A 16,900-nucleotide genomic window follows, 5' to 3' on the forward strand; every position below is an offset into this window, starting at 1 on the left:
GAATTGTGAATTTTTTTTCGAAAATCTGATTTTTCAGGATTTTGATTTCTAAACAATTTTTAAGCTAAAATATCATCCAAAAATACCATGCGTTTTTGACCTCTCATAGCGCCACTAGTGCTAAGGCCATATTCTTGCCTTCTTCTTCCCACGCTAGTGGTGCAGTGGTGCGGAGGCCGACGCCAAGTCCAATTTGTTGCTTTCTTCTTCCCGCGCTTGTGGCGCGATGATGGCGCCACTAACGCCAGCAGTGCAATTGAGATAATTCATTTTCCTAGCATTTTTTATAATATTTTCCCCCTTCTAAATTTTTTTTCTCACATTCCTCAAAAATTCACCTTTCAAATATATTTCTGGTAATCGTGATTTCTAGACATAAAAAAAATTTCTCTCTACCAAATGTCCTTTATGAAAAAATTGAATACAAGTACTTAATTCCTACTACAATAACTATAGCTTATGTTTTGAACTTGCATAATTATGTAACTTCAAAAAAAGTCTATAAAGTCTTAAAAAGTGAGTATTGAGAATGAGGTTTAGTTGACAAGTAAAATACAGAATAATTATCCAATGCTTCAAACCAATGTTATTAAATTTGTCTCGGTCATTGACTCGATCAAGGTACTGGGTCATTGGTTCAACTAGTAGGTTACTGATTTAACCGCATGACTCGATAAATATATGCAAATCTATAATCTATATTAAAAAAACTGTAAACATACTTAAATACCCATAAAAAGTAATACAAATTCTAGATATTTTAATATGAAAAAATAAATCACACATCATTATCCAACAAAAAATCTAACAAACATATAATGCTTATGACACGGGTGGTTTAGGGCCATTAGACGACATCTCTAGCTATAAATTAAATAAAAAATACTTGCATAGTGTGTAACCAAGATAATATTAGTATTGTAAGTGCATAAGCTATGTAAGTCAGTAAGCAACAAATCACTTAAATATTTGAAAAGAAAACAAACCATTTGTGAATTTTAAAAAAAATATCCTTTATAAAAAATTTTTATGAACCGAGTCGGGTCACTGGTTGAACCTATCGGGTCATCGATTTTCACCAAAATCGGTCAGGTTGCATCGATTCGCACCGATTCCAATGCTTGACCAATCCTCTACTTCACCCGGACCAGTTATATTATCAGTTTACATGTTCCCGGGTCGACCAAACCGGATTGGTCCAGGTTTATCACCACTGCTTCAAACGATTATTTTTTGTTTCTAATTAAAAACAAATTTTATTAGTAGTTCAAATGATTAAATACATAAAAGAAAAAGACAAAATTAAGGACTTAGTCACAAATTACTTGAAGTTTTAAATATCAAAGTAGGAGGAATCTATTAGAATTATGAAAAAGAGAAATAAAGGAAAAGAGTGATGTCATATATTGGTAATTGATTCGTACATAATTGGAGTTCTTATATAGAAAAGAGGAAATATAAATATAAGAATAACACAACATACAAAAATAATATTTCTATTCTCAATACTCTCCCTCAAAATGGAGAGTGAACAAGGTGAAATCCCATCTTGAACAAGAAAGACTAAGAAATATAATAATAATAAAAAAAAAATCTTCTCCTAAAATGAGAGTGCTAGAATGGCGCCGAAATGGACATTGACAAAAAGAAACGGTGCCGTAATGGACATTGGTAAAATCAACTGAGCTGGAATGAACATAAGCAATATAAATGATGCCCGGATGGACATCGACAAAAACAACTGAGCTAGAAAGAACATAAGCAACATGAATGGTGTTGGGATAGACATCGACAAAAACAATTGAGCTGGAATGAACATCAGTAACATGAACAATGCTCCTCCTGAATGGGAAACCAAAGGAGAGACAAACAATAGCAAATATAAACCATACCAAAAATAAATGGAAACAAGATAAAAATAACCAGAATACAAGCCAACAACAAATACAAATAAAAAATAACTCAAGAAGCCTGTGCTGAAAATGTCCCAGACGACAAACCAAAGGAAAGCTTGAATATCAAATGATGATAGCTCAGTTACCGCAAGAGAATTAAGCAGGTGGGGATGAAAGCATGTGTTCGATCTTCCCCAATATCATCTTAGGGAGGGATTTAAAGCCTTAATCAATGGACCCTCCCTGAATCGGACTAGTTGTGAAACGATAAACCAATTGGAATATCTAAAAAAAAAAGAGTAAAACTTGAATGAGCTTCAATGGTGGTCAGAAACAGAGACCACACAACAAATGGTGGCGAGAACAAACGAATACAAGCCATGATGACAGCGACAATAGCCAACATAGATCTTAAAACTAAAAACGCAAACAAAATTAGATCTGGAAAGGAGAAAAAAGAGAGAGAAAAAAGAGACGCGACCAAAGAAGATATGACACAACCGAAAAATATGCAGTCAGAGATAAAGATATGATTGAGAAAGAGAAGAAAATGGCCGGAGGGAAAGAGATGCCAAAAAAACAAAACAAGTCTAAGAGATCTCGAACGGAGAAGCCTGATCTAGTGTTAGAATAGGACCGCGAGCCAAGACGAAAGAAGCTTGGGCAGAGAAGACGACACATACGAACAAGACGACAATCTGGACAATATTGAGGAAGAGGCAAACACTAGATAATTGTCGGAAGTAGACGAAGTCAGGAGGCACCAAAAAAATGAAGAGAAAGGTAGATATGAGAGAAAAGACACAAACGGGGAAGAAAATAGAAACATATAAAAGAAAAAAATGACGACAACAAAAATCCCTAATGGAAAATGATATCGCTCTAATACCATATTAGAATTATGGAAAACAATAAGGAAAATTTTTGATGTCATTAATTGGTAATTGATTTGTACATAATTGGAGCTCTTATATAGAAGAGCAAAAAAGAAAATAGAAAATTCTATAATATCACAATATACCAAAATATCCCAAATTAATATTTCTATTCTACAAATATTTTGGGATAATTAGAAATAGAAATATTATTCTAGAAATAGAAATATTATTCTAAAAATAATATTTCTATTCTAGAAATAATAAAAACAGAAATATTATTTTGAAATATTTGGTATATTAGAATATTCTATTTCCTCTTTTGCTCTTCTAATAGCTCCAATTATGTACAAATCAATTAACAATTGACAACAATCTTTTCTCTTAATTCTCTTTTCTATAATTCTATCATGGTATTAGAGCGATATCACCTTTCATGAGAAATTTTCAGTGCCGTCATTTTTTCTTCTCTCTGTTTCTATTTTTTCTCTCCTCTCTTCCTTTCTTCTCATGTCTCTCATATCTACCTTTCTCTTCAATTTTTTTCAATGCCACCTTCGCCGAGACTTCTTCTACGTCTGGCAACCGTCTAGTGTTTGGCATCTCCACCAAAGCTTCTTTGATCTTGGCACGCTGTCGTATTTTGGCATCTCTTCCCCTCCATCTTGGAGGGCTATCGTATTTAGGCATCTCTTCCCCTCCAGCCATTTCCTTCTCTTTTTTGGCAGTGCCTTTATCTTCGGTCGTGTCTTTTTCATCTGTGTCTTATATTCCAACTAAGTTGTTTGTGTCTATGTCACAACATTCATGTTGCTTATGTTCATCCCATCTCAGTTGTTGTTTTTACCGATGTAAAACATAAATTAACAAAATGAAGCCATTTCCCTGATCACGATTTACCTATGCAACTTCTTGAATGTAGTTACTCTAAAATGAAAATTATCCTTTAAAAGATAAAATCTACATTTATAACCATTGATTAAAAAGTTGAAAGCGCCTCCTTAATTTATAAGAGCTAAATTCTTACATCCTAGCGATGTTGATGACACAAATTTAGAGAATGTTTAATGCCAATTAGAAGGGAGAATTGCAACCCTATATGTCCTGCCCCGTTTCTGCTTCACTTGTCATTTACGAAGACAAACAAAGAAAGGAGAAACAAGGGGAAGCATAAATTAATGTTGCACCATGCTCGTATAATCTGATACATTAATGTACATCAGATTAAGAATTTTGGTGCTTATATTCAATTAGCTGCTTATTCCTTCGGCAGTAAGATCAGACTACTTTACTCGATCTTCCCCTAAGAATCTCAACCACCAACTTGATCTTTGTTCAGTTTGTTGTGAATGTAAAGTTGTGCCACTAACCTAACTCAATCGTAACCAATTTATCAGGGGGAGGGTGCAAATGTAACTTTCATTAGTTGAACATCTAATGATAAATATTTGATTTTCGAAGAGGCGGAAGCTGTTCATTAAAGTAATAAGAAAAAACTTGGCTTGTGTAAATTGTACTGTCTTTTTTGGGAGAAGGGTGAAGAGTGGGAAGGGAGACAAAGGGTGAGAAAGTGCTCTCCTGCCCATGTTTAGAAGTTTTTAATTTAAAAGAAGAGATGGGGAATTGAAAGATTGGTGATACATCACTGATTACTCTCATTAGAATTCAATTTCCCTTCCTAACATAGTGTGAAATAAAACATCAGTTAAAATGAGTAGATGAGACAATACCTAATAGCAACACCAGCAAAGCAATCAGAGAACTTTGAAGGCTATTTGAATAAGAAATCCACATGACATTCAGATATTAAAACCTCATCACTTTGCTCTGCTTTCTAAAAAAACCCAGGGTTCAATATTCTTTTACTTTCTTTTTCTCCTCATCTATTTCTAAAGGAAAACTAGCTGAAACAAAACCAGAATTTGCAGCAGCACGAGTAAAATCTAAATGAGCAAAAAAAATAAAAACTTTACAGAAAATAAGAGCACTAACCAAACTATCATTATCCCCAATAGATATCAAGCATCCAACTACAGGCCGTAAGAAAAAAAAAACGTATAATATACAACAACCCTCTACAGCCCCATGTCAGTGTGTACCAAAGCAAAAAAGTTGCAGCAAACAGTACAAAAGCTAACCATATAACAAGAAGAACAAAACTTGAAACCCCATCATCAAAACAATACCAAAGAATAAAAGGGACAAACAAAGTAAAGGACCTATTGAACCAAACAACTTAATTAAAACAACACATGACAAAGCAATCAGAGAACTTTGAAGACCTGTATGAAATACGAGATCCACATCAATTTCAGACATACAAAAGACTTCATCATTTTGCTTTGCTCACTGAAGGGTATAAATCATTAAACTGCATAGACAGTGCTATACAACAAATCCATTGAGATCATTTGGCAACCTTAAAATAAAAAGCAAATTGGGCAACAAAAAACCTGGAATCTGCGCCCAAAAGCATAAACTTTGATTGCCATCATTAAATTTTGCACCCCGACAACCTTATCTCGTGTTTTCCTTGCAACTAAACTCGAAGATGCAAGGGGCTACACGGTGCATTATGTTTGCAATCATTTCTGGGATCGAATCAAAGAAAAGAAAAGAAAACAAAAGAACAAGTAGAGAGGCGGCTACACGTTTGTTCATTGGCTTCATTTGCAAAGTTAGCAGCTTCATCTTATATACGAGAGGTTCACGGTATTAGGGTTTTATTGTTTATTGTTTATTGTTTATTTTTGTTTTTAGGTCAAACAAAGCACTGTTTTTAATCATAATCATTTGCTAATGCAAAATCTTTTTCTTATCTTATTGGACATGAGTTATTTTATGTTAGTAAAATAAAATTATAAATGGGATCACAAACGATTAAAGAGAAAAAAAAATAGAGATGAAACCTACTTTTATTATGTGTATATAGAAAAAAAAAATTATCTCATGTTGAATGAGATAAATATAACCCTTTATTAATACGCTTTTTATTACCAACATCATTTTAGTCTTGGAAATTTTTTTTCATTAAGTAATAAAATTTTATTATTTGAGAAGGAGACACAAATACTTCAAAGTTCAAACAATGTTTACAAATTTTAACGGAGGCTCTAATTGTTTAGTATTTTATGGTTTAATTAGATTGAAAATAAAATTTACTTTAAAGATGGGATAAGATTTACTTTAAAATTAAATTAAATTTTTGGACCAAACAAGCAATTAGCTGCAAACTTCCCTGTTATTGGGCTTGGGATTACTTTGAGGTTATTGGGCTCCCATGAAAATTACCCAGAATTCCTACTTCATTTTGATTTGTGATTATCTGTGCTAATAGGTTATTTGAAAGGATTTCATGGTAATAAATGTCCTCAGAATTAATTTTGTAATTATTCAATCTTGCATATAAATTAAAAATTTTGGTAAGTTGGGTGCTAAGTGAAATACTTCCTGTGTTGAAAGGTATAATTCTTGTGTTATTTTTCACAGCCTGCTGCAACTGACACATTAGTATATTTTCTTAATAGTTTTTGTTTTTGTTTAGTTTTTTTCATGTTTTCTTTTTTCATTAAAAAAATATATTTTAGATTAATTGCAGCTATGCACTAGTATTATCTTGTGGTAAATTGACAAGGACGTGTTATAGTTACTACATTAATAGTCTATGAGAAAGAAAGAAAAAAAAAAATGAATCAATTTCTTTTATTGTGACACATTTTCTTTCATAATTTCATCTCACATGCCTCTAATTTGATTTTTATATAATATTCTCATTTCTACGTGATGGTGGTTTGGTGATATCACAAGATCCAACATTACACTCTTCAAAAGTTAGACAACTTTTAATTTAAAAAATATATATATATATATATATATCATTTTCGATCCTCAGCAAATTTTACATGCCCGCTTTAGTCCCTAGCAAATAAAAAAACTATTCGTGGTCGCTAAGAAATTCAAAGTGGACCCATTATAGTCCTTTTGAGGGACTAATGTAGATTTTTTTTGAATTGAGAGACCACGATTTCAACTAAATGAATCCATTTTAAATTTCTTAGGAACCACGAATAATCTTTTTATCTGCTAGGGACTAAAGCGAGCATCGTGAAATTTGCTGAGGACCAAAAATGATATTTACTCTTAAAAAAATACATAAGTAAAGCCTGGTTAAATTTTATCAAAGTCAAACTCAACACAAAAACCGCAAATAGTAGCACCTCCAAACACAAAGGCAATGTACCTTTCCATGATTATTCTACCTCTCAAGCATAATTTGCACCTTTATTAAACACAATCTCTTGATCTGTTAAGAACTCATGATAGAATCATATACAGTTTAAGAGTAATATCAGCTTACACCCACTCTAGGATGACATAAATACATGAATAATATACAGTACAGAAGCTAAAGAAGGACTTGGAGGGAAGCACAACTGCACAAACAACAAATTTTCTATCTGCTAGGTGATAACTCTTAGCCTTCAAAAGCTTTCAGAAAGGAAAACGTCTTTTTGTCAAACAAGGTGAAGGCTAACGCAGAAACCAATGGGACAAAAATTGCCACTAAAAGAAATATCAAGTTTCTCCAATTTGCAGGCTTATTTGCTGAAACAGATGATGTTACTTGAGTTTCAGGGCTTGCATCTTCTGATGGTTCACCCACCTAATAATAGAAATCAAGAAAGGGGGAACCTTTTAGGATCTAAGCAAAAATATCATTAAATAAAGTATGGACCTCCAAATTAGTCTTATATTTTATCAATGCAAGGCCTAATATTTTTATTTGCCAGAGTGACAAATTAAATTATCTAATTTGTAATGTCTCCACAGCAATATAGTAAAACCCATCCAGGGTAGGCCATTAGAATAACGGTAGAAAGTATATGATTGAAAGAAACCAACAGGTTATTAATTCATGTTAAGCACCATTATTTTAATGAATACACAAGCAATTAGAATAAGAATTTTAGCATTTCAGAAATACTTTCAAATTCTAAAAAAGATAACTATTCTTGTGTTTATGTTCTGACTATGTAGCATGGAAGGCAGAAAATGGTTTGGGAAGAGAACTGAAAATAAGCTCTAGTAGGTTAGCAAGGTCACTACTTAATAGCCATAATGCAGAGCGGGTAATAACATTAGGCAGATAAAGGAAAGATTAATGAAAAGAAAAAGGTGAAGTCCGTTTTTAATACAAACATTTATAGGCTTAATAATAGTAAAGCAAGTTATTGAATAAAATGAAACAATTAATGGGGGACAAAATATCTAAAATGACAGGCAGGAAGATCAGAGCCTTAGGTTTTCTTCATTGAGTTGTTTATTTATCTTTCCAAGTTCTTTTTAAAAAAAGAATTTACTGAAAACTAAAGAAACCTAGAGACAGTTTATATGTATTCATCAATCCTATCAGTGGGTGATAAACCAGGTTTTAGCAAATAATTTAGATTAATTAAGGTTATATCATACACCTATGTATAACATGTACCATAGCATGCAATAAGACTATTACAGTATGGTACCGGTGCCACATATTTTTGTTTTTTATTTGATAAATATACAGCTTGCATATTATGAATGATTACCATATTCCACAAAATGGGCGAACTTTACTCTAAAGAGATATGCATATATTGTGCATTTTTTTCTAGATTCTCATCACAGATACGAAAGAATATTCCTTTTATTATTGACCATTAAGTTTCATAATTGGGTACCAAGAGATTCCAATATGCACGGGACTTGCCAATGGAAAAATGTACTAGTAGAGGAGCCCTGAACGGATCAAAGATCACTTATATCTCACCAGTATAGTTGTAAATAATCATGTCTTCCAGATATGTGCCATCTAGAGTGCATTGCGCAAACTAGGGATTAGAATGAGAAAGTGCAGTGAAATATTGATACATTAAGTATCACATTTTCTTTTATAATCACATAGATAACATTTTGCAAGTTAAGCTTCAGTTAATTCTGAAAATTATGAAGAAACCATGATACACAAAAATTTGGCTATGGTTTTGGTCACCCCAAAAATGCAAAGCATATCCTAAAGAGTATAGAACTCCGCCTATGTGTGCTTGCATGCATGGCTTGTCCCAAGCTAGGATAAAGGAAGAGGGTTGGCTTCAAGTGTACCGAACCGGCCATGAAAAGCAGCTATATTTATGAGAAGAACCCTTATGATTATCTTTTTTTAATCTCTTCGTATTTTCATTTGGGTTTATCTACCACCGACCCCAATTAGATTGGGATAAAGGTGTTGTTGATATCCTAAAGAGTATAGCATTAGTGGGACAGTTATTTGAGGTTTTATTACTTGTTTTATTTCCATTTTAATTCTCTAAATAAAAAAGTGAATTGAGTCAATTGGCACGTATGAAAATGCATGTCAAGACATTAGTTATGTAATAAATAAAAACATTTTCCCCATGGGCAAAGTCATTATAAGAAACATTAAATTTAACACCCAGCTTTCATCCATCAACATCATATACACATGACATATCAACTAGTAAAAATGATCAGGGAGACAAAAAAAAGTACCTGCCTGAAAGGTTTTATTGAAGTGATTTGTTCCTTCTGCATCAGATGATTTTGTACAGCTATCATTGCTTGAGTCAATGTTGGAAGCTTGATCTTCATTTCTGCTATTTAGTCCATTGTTACATGCATCTAGTGGGGCACCGATTTTACTATCCTTTAACTTTTCTACCAAACTTTTATTTTCCTGTTTTAATGCACCTAGCTGCGGGAAGATAATAGTGGTAAGAATGTTAAAGTCCTGTTAGTGTATCATAGATCAGTCACAGTGAAATATATATCTAACTTTCTTTAAGAAAAAAAAATACAAAAGCAAATTGATACGAACCTTGGGAGAATCTCGCCCTAAAACTAGCTCAAGAAGTAGGAGAGCCCAAAGTCTATATAAACCTCATATTAGTCACCCATATAATCAATGTGGGACTCCAAGTCCCATACCTTCGAGTAGGATCATAACATTCCACAACGCTCCGCAGCCCCAGCGGCCACGCAGGTTGACTTTGCGCTAGTGTAGTGCTAGTCTTTTACTAGCCCTGGGCGAACACTGCAATGCCAGCGTCACCACCCGCGCCGCTCGATTGCAACTGAGAGACATAGTAGAAGGCTCTAATATCAATTGATACGAACCTTGAGAGAACCTCACTTCAAAAGCTAACTCAAGAAGTAGGAGAGTCCAAAGTCCATATAAACCCCACATTAGTTACCCATATAACCAATGTAGGACTCAAGTCCTATACCTTGGAGTAGGATCGTAAATTTCACCATGCTCCGCAGCCCCCGCGGCCATGCGGGTTGACTTTGCGCTAGTCTTTTACTAGTCCTGGGTGAAGGCTGCAATTCCAGCGTTATAACTCGAGCCGCTCAATTGCAACTGAGAGACATAGTGGAAGACTTTGATACCAATTGATACGAACCTCACCTCAAAAGCTAGCTCAAGAAGTAAGAGAGCCCAAAGTCCATATAAACCTCACATTAGTCACCCATATAACCAATGTGGGACTCCAAGTTGTTGGGTGGTGTTCCTCCATTAATGACAGCATGCACCCTCATCAATATGGGTGCAGGGCTCAAGACCACTACCACTCCAACTACCCCATCATTGTAGAAGATTTTGGAAGAATGTGGAGAGTTTCTTTCTCTCTCCCCAAGATCTAGATTGGGTATTCCAAGCTGAGATTTTTACGATACACTCAATTTTCTCTCAAGAGGTTATCACAAAAAATCTCAGCTAACCTAATTCAAGTCTTTGTATTAGGTTAGCTGAGATTTTTTGTGACAGTCTCTTGAGAGAAGTTTGAGTGTATCCTCTTGAGAGAAGATTGAATACCACCAGTGTTTGGTGAAGATTAATTGTACCTCTAGTGAAAGACTAGAGAAGCTTAACTCTTGTAACCCATTATTTATATAGTGGAAGTTTGATTATGAACTAGTGTCCCGTGAATTTATACTTCTTCATTGGAGAAGGTTTTTCCACGTTAATAGTTTGTTGTGTTCTTCTCTATCTCTCTCCTCTTGCATTTTTACTGTTTCCGTTGCACAGGCCGACTTGGTGACTCAGGCCGACCTCCGACTCTTAGTGACGAGCTCTGTGCTCGACGTGTGACTTGCACACACTTCCACAATCCAACTTGAGGGTCCTTTTAACCTAACATAAGTCTCATACCTTGGAGTAGGATCGTAACACAATGATAACTTATCATGTTACTGTGGGTATCCAACTCCGAAATTTTCTTATTTAATTATGCAAAATATAGTGATTAGCAACAATGGCTGCTGTAAAGTCCACTATCAATACTACTTTCTTTTAGTATAAATAACCATTATAGATCTGGATTGGGTATTCCATTTCAGGTAAAAATGGAGAGAAAACTACTATTTTGGTCCTCAAAATATACACTTTTCTCACTTCGGTCCTTCAAAGTATAATGTCATCAATTGAGGCCTTGGATATTTTAGTTCATTTCAATTTGGTCCGAGCTTACACAGTCAAGGAGAACAAAAATTGCATGAAGTACGCACAGAAGGACCAAACTGAGATAAGTTAAAACATTGAACGTTTCCGTTGATAAAATTAATCTCTGGGGGACCAATTGAGTAAACACAAATCTTTGGAACATCAAAATAGTGGTTTTCTCTTTGAAAAAAAAAAACATTGAAACTAGAATATTCAATTTTAGTTAGAAAATTATGGAAGTCATTACCTGCTTATTGATGCGCTCCCTTTCGGTGGCTAGTTGCATTACCATATCCATGATAAACTTGGTTCTGGTATCAATTTCTTTTGCACTTGATAATTTTGAATTGTTAGCTTGATCCAAAGATGTTTTCAGGCTAATCGTTCTGGACTTCTGGAGGTCCAATTCTTTATTAAGTTCAAAGTTAGTTTCAGATAGCACAACACATTGCTCTTCTGCACTTTCTTTTTTACTTTCAGCTTTTGAAACCTTTGACTTTAGCTCTTCAATTAATATTTCCATATCCCATATTGCGGTGTATAACATGTTCTGCTGTTCTTGACTTGCTTCAGAAGTTGCCTTTGAATTCTGTAGTTGGATATCTAATTCCCTTAGTTGCTTCTCAAGTGAACCAACCTTTTTTTCTGCAGTACTAGCACTCCCTTTAAGAAAATTCAGTTCTTCAGTAAGTTCCAAGTTGGTCTCAGTTAACTGTGTAATCTTTGCTTCTGCACTCTCAGCCCGATTTTCGGCCATGTCAATGCTTTCTTTGAGAGACTCAACAAAATTTTCCATTTCAATAAGTTGTTCGTGACATGTTTCATTTTCTGCAATCACATCATTTATCCGATGCTCAAAATCTTTTCGTTCTTCTTCAAGAAATTTCACCTTTTCCCTCAAAGCCAACACTTCAGAATTTTGCTTATCATTCTCAACATTACATCTCTCAAGCTTATCTAAAGCAGCATCTTTAGCCTTAAGTTGTTCTAAGACATTCTGAACCTTTGATTTCAGCTCATTTTCTCGTTGCATAGAACCATTAAGGTTGAACTCAGTAACTTGGAGGCGTCCCATTATACCTTTAGAAATCCCCATCAACACTTCCGCAGCATTGTCTGCCTCTAGAAATCTTCCCCAAACTACTTCCGCTGCTTCTTCCATATAAAATGCCACTTGTTCTGTGTAGTGGAGTTTCAACTTTAGCTCTTCATTTTTTCTTGATTCTGCTAACTTCTTTTCAAGATCTAGCTCCCTTGCAAGGGACCTCTCAAGCATTCGTAGTATATACCTTTGTTGTCCAACCATCTGGTCATTGGATTTTGCTTTCATATCTGTCAATTGACCATTTTCTGATAAATTCAAGGCCTTCCCCATTTCGCCTGTTAACATGGATGACAAAAAAAGGTAAACAGTCATCCAAACCTTGGAAAAAAACAGCATCCACAGTTTAAAAACTTTGAACAAAAAATATTGAGTAAAAATTTCAACTTACAATTTTCATGCCGAAAAACTTCAAGGGTTTTCTGTAACTGGGATGACTGCATCTTCAACTCCAATAACTGCTGTTGAAACTCCTTCACAGACTCTTCAGAGTCATGCAATTTTTTGTCCATCATAAAGAAAACTTCAGTCAAGTGTCTGCATGAAAATATTTTATGACGAGCATCAACAATTTCTTCTTGGAGAGTGTCCATGAAATTGTCCAGCTCTCTTACCTCAGAACCTAAAATGTCAGACAATAGATCAAATGTCATTCCTTTCTCAAATAAGTTTGCCAAGTTGCTGTTATTCTTTGAATCCATTGCTTCAAGATCATTTTCCCGGGCTAACAGATAAATATAAAGCACATGCAAGTTCACTAGCTTCTCAGAAGAATAGGCTAAGCGATAGTCTATTTCTGTTAAAGCTTGCAGGGATATCTCCAATTCTTGCATGTCATTTTCTTTAGTTGAGAACCCCTCAAGTGAGTAGAGTTTTCCAAAAGCTGCATCTGCAGCATAAAAGCCACCTTGAACTTTATTAGCAACTTCGTCCATTGCTAGTTCGTATCTCTTGATTCAGCAATTAGCAGCCAGTCCTGAATGTAAGTTGAGAAATGAGATTTTGGTGGAAGAAACAAAAACTGCCATACTTTATGCATTAATACAGCATACATAAACTAGATAAATAGTGTACAGTTTAACTGTTACTCAGGTAAATACGTAGCATTGATGCATACTAGTAAAGGAAAGCAACATTAATTAGTAATTGGTAATTAGCAGGGCTATAGCCCCTATACATTGATTACTTCTAAAGCTCCTATAGAATAATTCAATCATTTATAGAAGGCTGGGGAGGGTGAATTTGATAAAGGAGAAAAGTGGATTTTCTGCTCTTTTCGTAGCAGTACCCAATGAAAAAAAAAAGCATTGGTATGCTTATGTTTTTCCCATCAAAATCACAGTGGAAAGACAACCTCTTCACACTCTTTAGGCATGCATAACTTACCACTTAAAAAGCTAAATTCTTTTGCAGTTCATTTCAAAATGCACTATTTTTTTTTTCTTTCAACAGAATGGTAATTCCACGAATGAAGCATCCATTCAAATCTTAACAACAGAAACCATATGAGAACCTCAGTTTTCTAACAAATTCAACACACAACACACCAGAAATCCTTACAAAAACTTGACAGATAACCACCAAAAACCATCAATTATAACATCAACAAAGACGGTCAACACAATTTTACAGAACACACAGCTTAGATCGAATCAGAATTTAAAATTTCTAAGACCAACCCCCACCCAAGTGACAATCCACAACAAAGCTCCAAACTTCACTATTCCAAGACTTAAAAGTGCTATCAGAAACAATAAGCATGACCGTTCCCATTTACACATAGGATGCACAGATATAGAAAGTTCAAAAAAAATTAAAGTCAAATTCTGAAATGGGAACTCAAAAATCGGGTCTTACCTTTCTCTCAACAACGCTTCTGGGTCTTCTTACCTCAGCAGGAAAATGATTTTGAAAAACTTGACTTTCCAAAAATTATCTGGGCCTTCTAACCAAGCCTTTTAACTACCACTCATTTCCAAATTACCGTTATATAAATAAATGGGTCACCTTTTTCCATTCTCCAAAGTTAAAAAAAAAAAAAAAAAAACTAAATAAAAAAAAGGGTATCTTTTTCTGGTGACGCTCTGTCTGTCCAATCTGTGTGGATCGATGAAGTGGAAGAGGAAGAGGAAGAACCAAAAGTGAAAACAGAAAAAAGTGGTCAAAACATGGTAAGTGCGTGAGAGTATTGTTGTGATCTGTGATTGAAAAATCAAAGAGAAATTAAGACTTGGATTGGGGTGCACGTTTTTGTTGATATTGACTTTGAATAAACTGAGTTCGAGTTCGAGTTCGAGCACAACAAAAAAACGACACAGTACGCACAACTAGATAGATAGGACGCAGATTTATCTATCTAACGTAAGGCTTAGGCTCCTGTAAAGCTAAAGTGTCTTTGTCGTTGTGGGTCCCTTTCGCTCGATTCAGACAACTTTATTTGTGAAACAGACTCGTCATTGCTAATTCTGTCGTCGCCCAAACGATGTTTCAAATTTTAACCGTCATTTTTATGCTGTATTTTTTTGTAAACGAATGAAATAATTTTTTTGATTATTTAGATCTAGTATAATTATTTGGGGTATAGGTGTTGTTTACGTTGATATTAATGTTGATGTTAGATCTAGTGTAATTATTTGGTTGATAAAAGCTGGACAACAAATATACTATATTTTCCAGTTAATAATTTTTTCGTTTTAATGATTCTATATAGTAAATGTAAATAAGTTATATATATTCATTTTTAAAATGATATCATTTTGGATTGAAAAATTAAAAAATTATAATGAACAAAATTACTACAATTTGATATAAATTATAATTATAAAAATACCTTAATTTTTACTTTAAAACAATGTTATTTTAGATTTAATATAAATAATGTATTTACATTAACGGCGAAAAAAACTAACCATAATTTTATAGTCTATTTAGGCCTATGAATTATTTGATTTTGATTATTAGTGAATTCCATTTCTCACTTATAATTTAACTTTTCTTCTCCACCTTTTCAACAACTTTTTGGATCTTTGTTATAGTGGAATATTCTTTGGAATAAAATTCTTTTTATATTTATTGTATTGTGATAAAAAAAACTATCACGAGGATAATTTAACAAGAAAAAAAAATAACATGTTAAATAATACTTCTACCTAAAGTATCTACATAATGTGAAAAAAAAAAAATTAAAGAAGAAAAAAAACTCGGAAGAAATATTCATAAGAGTATCGTGAGAAGAAAAAGAAAACCATTGAAATTATCAATTTTCATATTAACCTCATCGAATTTTGATATTGTTCTAGCATTCTTTGTATGAAAGGTCAGAATGAATATTGATATTCGATATGATGCATGGCATTTTATAATTAATATTTACAACGCCCTCATTATATGTCTTGATTTCATTTAAATCATTATATCTTGATTAATTATAATATGAATTAGAGGTAGATTATAAATTTAGAATCTTAGGGTGCATTTGATTGTATTCCGATTTTTTTATTCTTAAAATTATTTTGTATAATAGTTAATAAAATAAAGAAAAATGTTATATTTACAACCTATTTTTATTTACAATTTTTTACAACCGTTGATTGACGAAAATCAACAGTTAAGATATTGTTGTAAAAGGTTGTAAACAAAAATAAGTTGTAAGTATAACGTTCTACTAAAATAAATGTTTTCTATTTTTTTGTTTTGAAAGTTAAAAATCAAAACATAAAATAAAATTTGCTCAAATATATTTTCTAAATTTGATTCTACAAAAAAAAAAATAGTTACAATTTTTAAATTTTTTTTTACAAAACAGACCTTATCAAATGAGTTTTTTTATTTTTTTATTCTAAAAATCAAAAAACTATTTTTCAAAACACAATTCAAACAGCACCTTGATTTGGAGAGTTCCTGCATGGTAACGATGTTCAACACCCATCCCGACCTAAGTTTAATTGAAATAGATTCAGGTTTTAGAAATTAAATCTATAATATTTTCGACTTAATACTAGACCCAACTCGATCGACTCGGTGTCACGCTGTATTTTATATTTTTTGACAGTTAGTGATAAAATATTAAACTTCTTAACTTGAGTTATTTTTGTATAACATGATATTATATTTATATTAACTGGTATAATTTGTTTCAAAATATATATTGTAAGACATTAAATAATTTTACTTTTTTATAGAACTTTATAACATAGTTATGCATAATTTCCAAATTTGTATTTTTGTTTGAATATCATGTAAACCTAAATTTGAATTGGTCATTAATCATATCATAATCGCAATACGTTCAAATTTTTAAAAAATCAATGGATCAAAATGTCGGGTCAAGATATGACTATGTTAATCCCAACATAACCAAATCCATCAGCACCTCGATATAGAGGTGAAAATTTTTAACACGACTTACTACCACAGATTGAACATAACACGTGATATTCATGTTTGAGATGATTTGATTTTTAAATTTATGTTGTATTCGTGTTGACAAAAACTGACACAAAAAAATTTGTATTTTGTTGTATATCAACTT

General features: G+C 33.1%; 1 protein-coding gene and 2 non-coding genes across 5 annotated transcripts; all 3 read right to left on the bottom strand.

The window, feature by feature from the left end:
- Positions 1-4,519: 4,519 nt before the first annotated feature.
- Positions 4,520-4,597, bottom strand: LOC133287206 (small nucleolar RNA R160). The gene has a single exon (XR_009748216.1). It is a non-coding gene; the product is annotated as a small nucleolar RNA R160 (small nucleolar RNA).
- Positions 4,598-5,029: 432 nt separating this feature from the next.
- On the bottom strand, positions 5,030-5,112 carry LOC133287207 (small nucleolar RNA R160). Its single transcript, XR_009748217.1, has one exon. It is a non-coding gene; the product is annotated as a small nucleolar RNA R160 (small nucleolar RNA).
- A 1,951-nt stretch (positions 5,113-7,063) lies between these two features.
- Positions 7,064-14,615, bottom strand: LOC133287182 (WPP domain-interacting tail-anchored protein 2). Of its 3 annotated transcripts, none has more exons than XM_061484743.1 (5): positions 14,227-14,615; positions 12,761-13,345; positions 11,515-12,647; positions 9,321-9,518; positions 7,064-7,433 (listed from the first exon to the last, which is right to left on the bottom strand). In XM_061484743.1, exons 2-5 carry the CDS (start codon positions 13,302-13,304, stop codon positions 7,245-7,247), a joined length of 2,064 nt encoding a protein of 687 aa, XP_061340727.1. In that variant the 5' UTR covers positions 13,305-13,345; positions 14,227-14,615; the 3' UTR covers positions 7,064-7,244. The 3 variants fall into 3 exon arrangements, with proteins under 3 accessions (XP_061340727.1, XP_061340729.1, XP_061340728.1); XM_061484745.1 differs by lacking the exon at positions 14,227-14,615 and having other exon boundaries at positions 12,761-12,906; positions 12,984-13,106; XM_061484744.1 differs by having other exon boundaries at positions 7,295-7,433; positions 9,317-9,518.
- Positions 14,616-16,900: the final 2,285 nt, after the last annotated feature.

This window comes from Gastrolobium bilobum, unplaced genomic scaffold (genome assembly GCF_033153095.1).
Source record: "Gastrolobium bilobum isolate Gb01-03AN ecotype WA unplaced genomic scaffold, APGP_CSIRO_Gbil_v1 utg3288, whole genome shotgun sequence".
Taxonomy (NCBI): domain Eukaryota; kingdom Viridiplantae; phylum Streptophyta; class Magnoliopsida; order Fabales; family Fabaceae; genus Gastrolobium; species Gastrolobium bilobum.

Coding starts and splice junctions, on each gene's coding strand:
- LOC133287182 (XM_061484743.1), bottom strand. CDS start 13,304: ATGGACGAAGTTGCTAATAAAGTTCAAGGTGGCTTTTATGCTGCAGAT. Junction 12,648..12,760: donor AGTTTTTCGGCATGAAAATT/GTAAGTTGAAAT, acceptor CCATGTTAACAG/GCGAAATGGGGAAGGCCTTG. Junction 7,434..9,320: donor ACTTCAATAAAACCTTTCAG/GCAGGTACTTTT, acceptor TTCTATTATTAG/GTGGGTGAACCATCAGAAGA.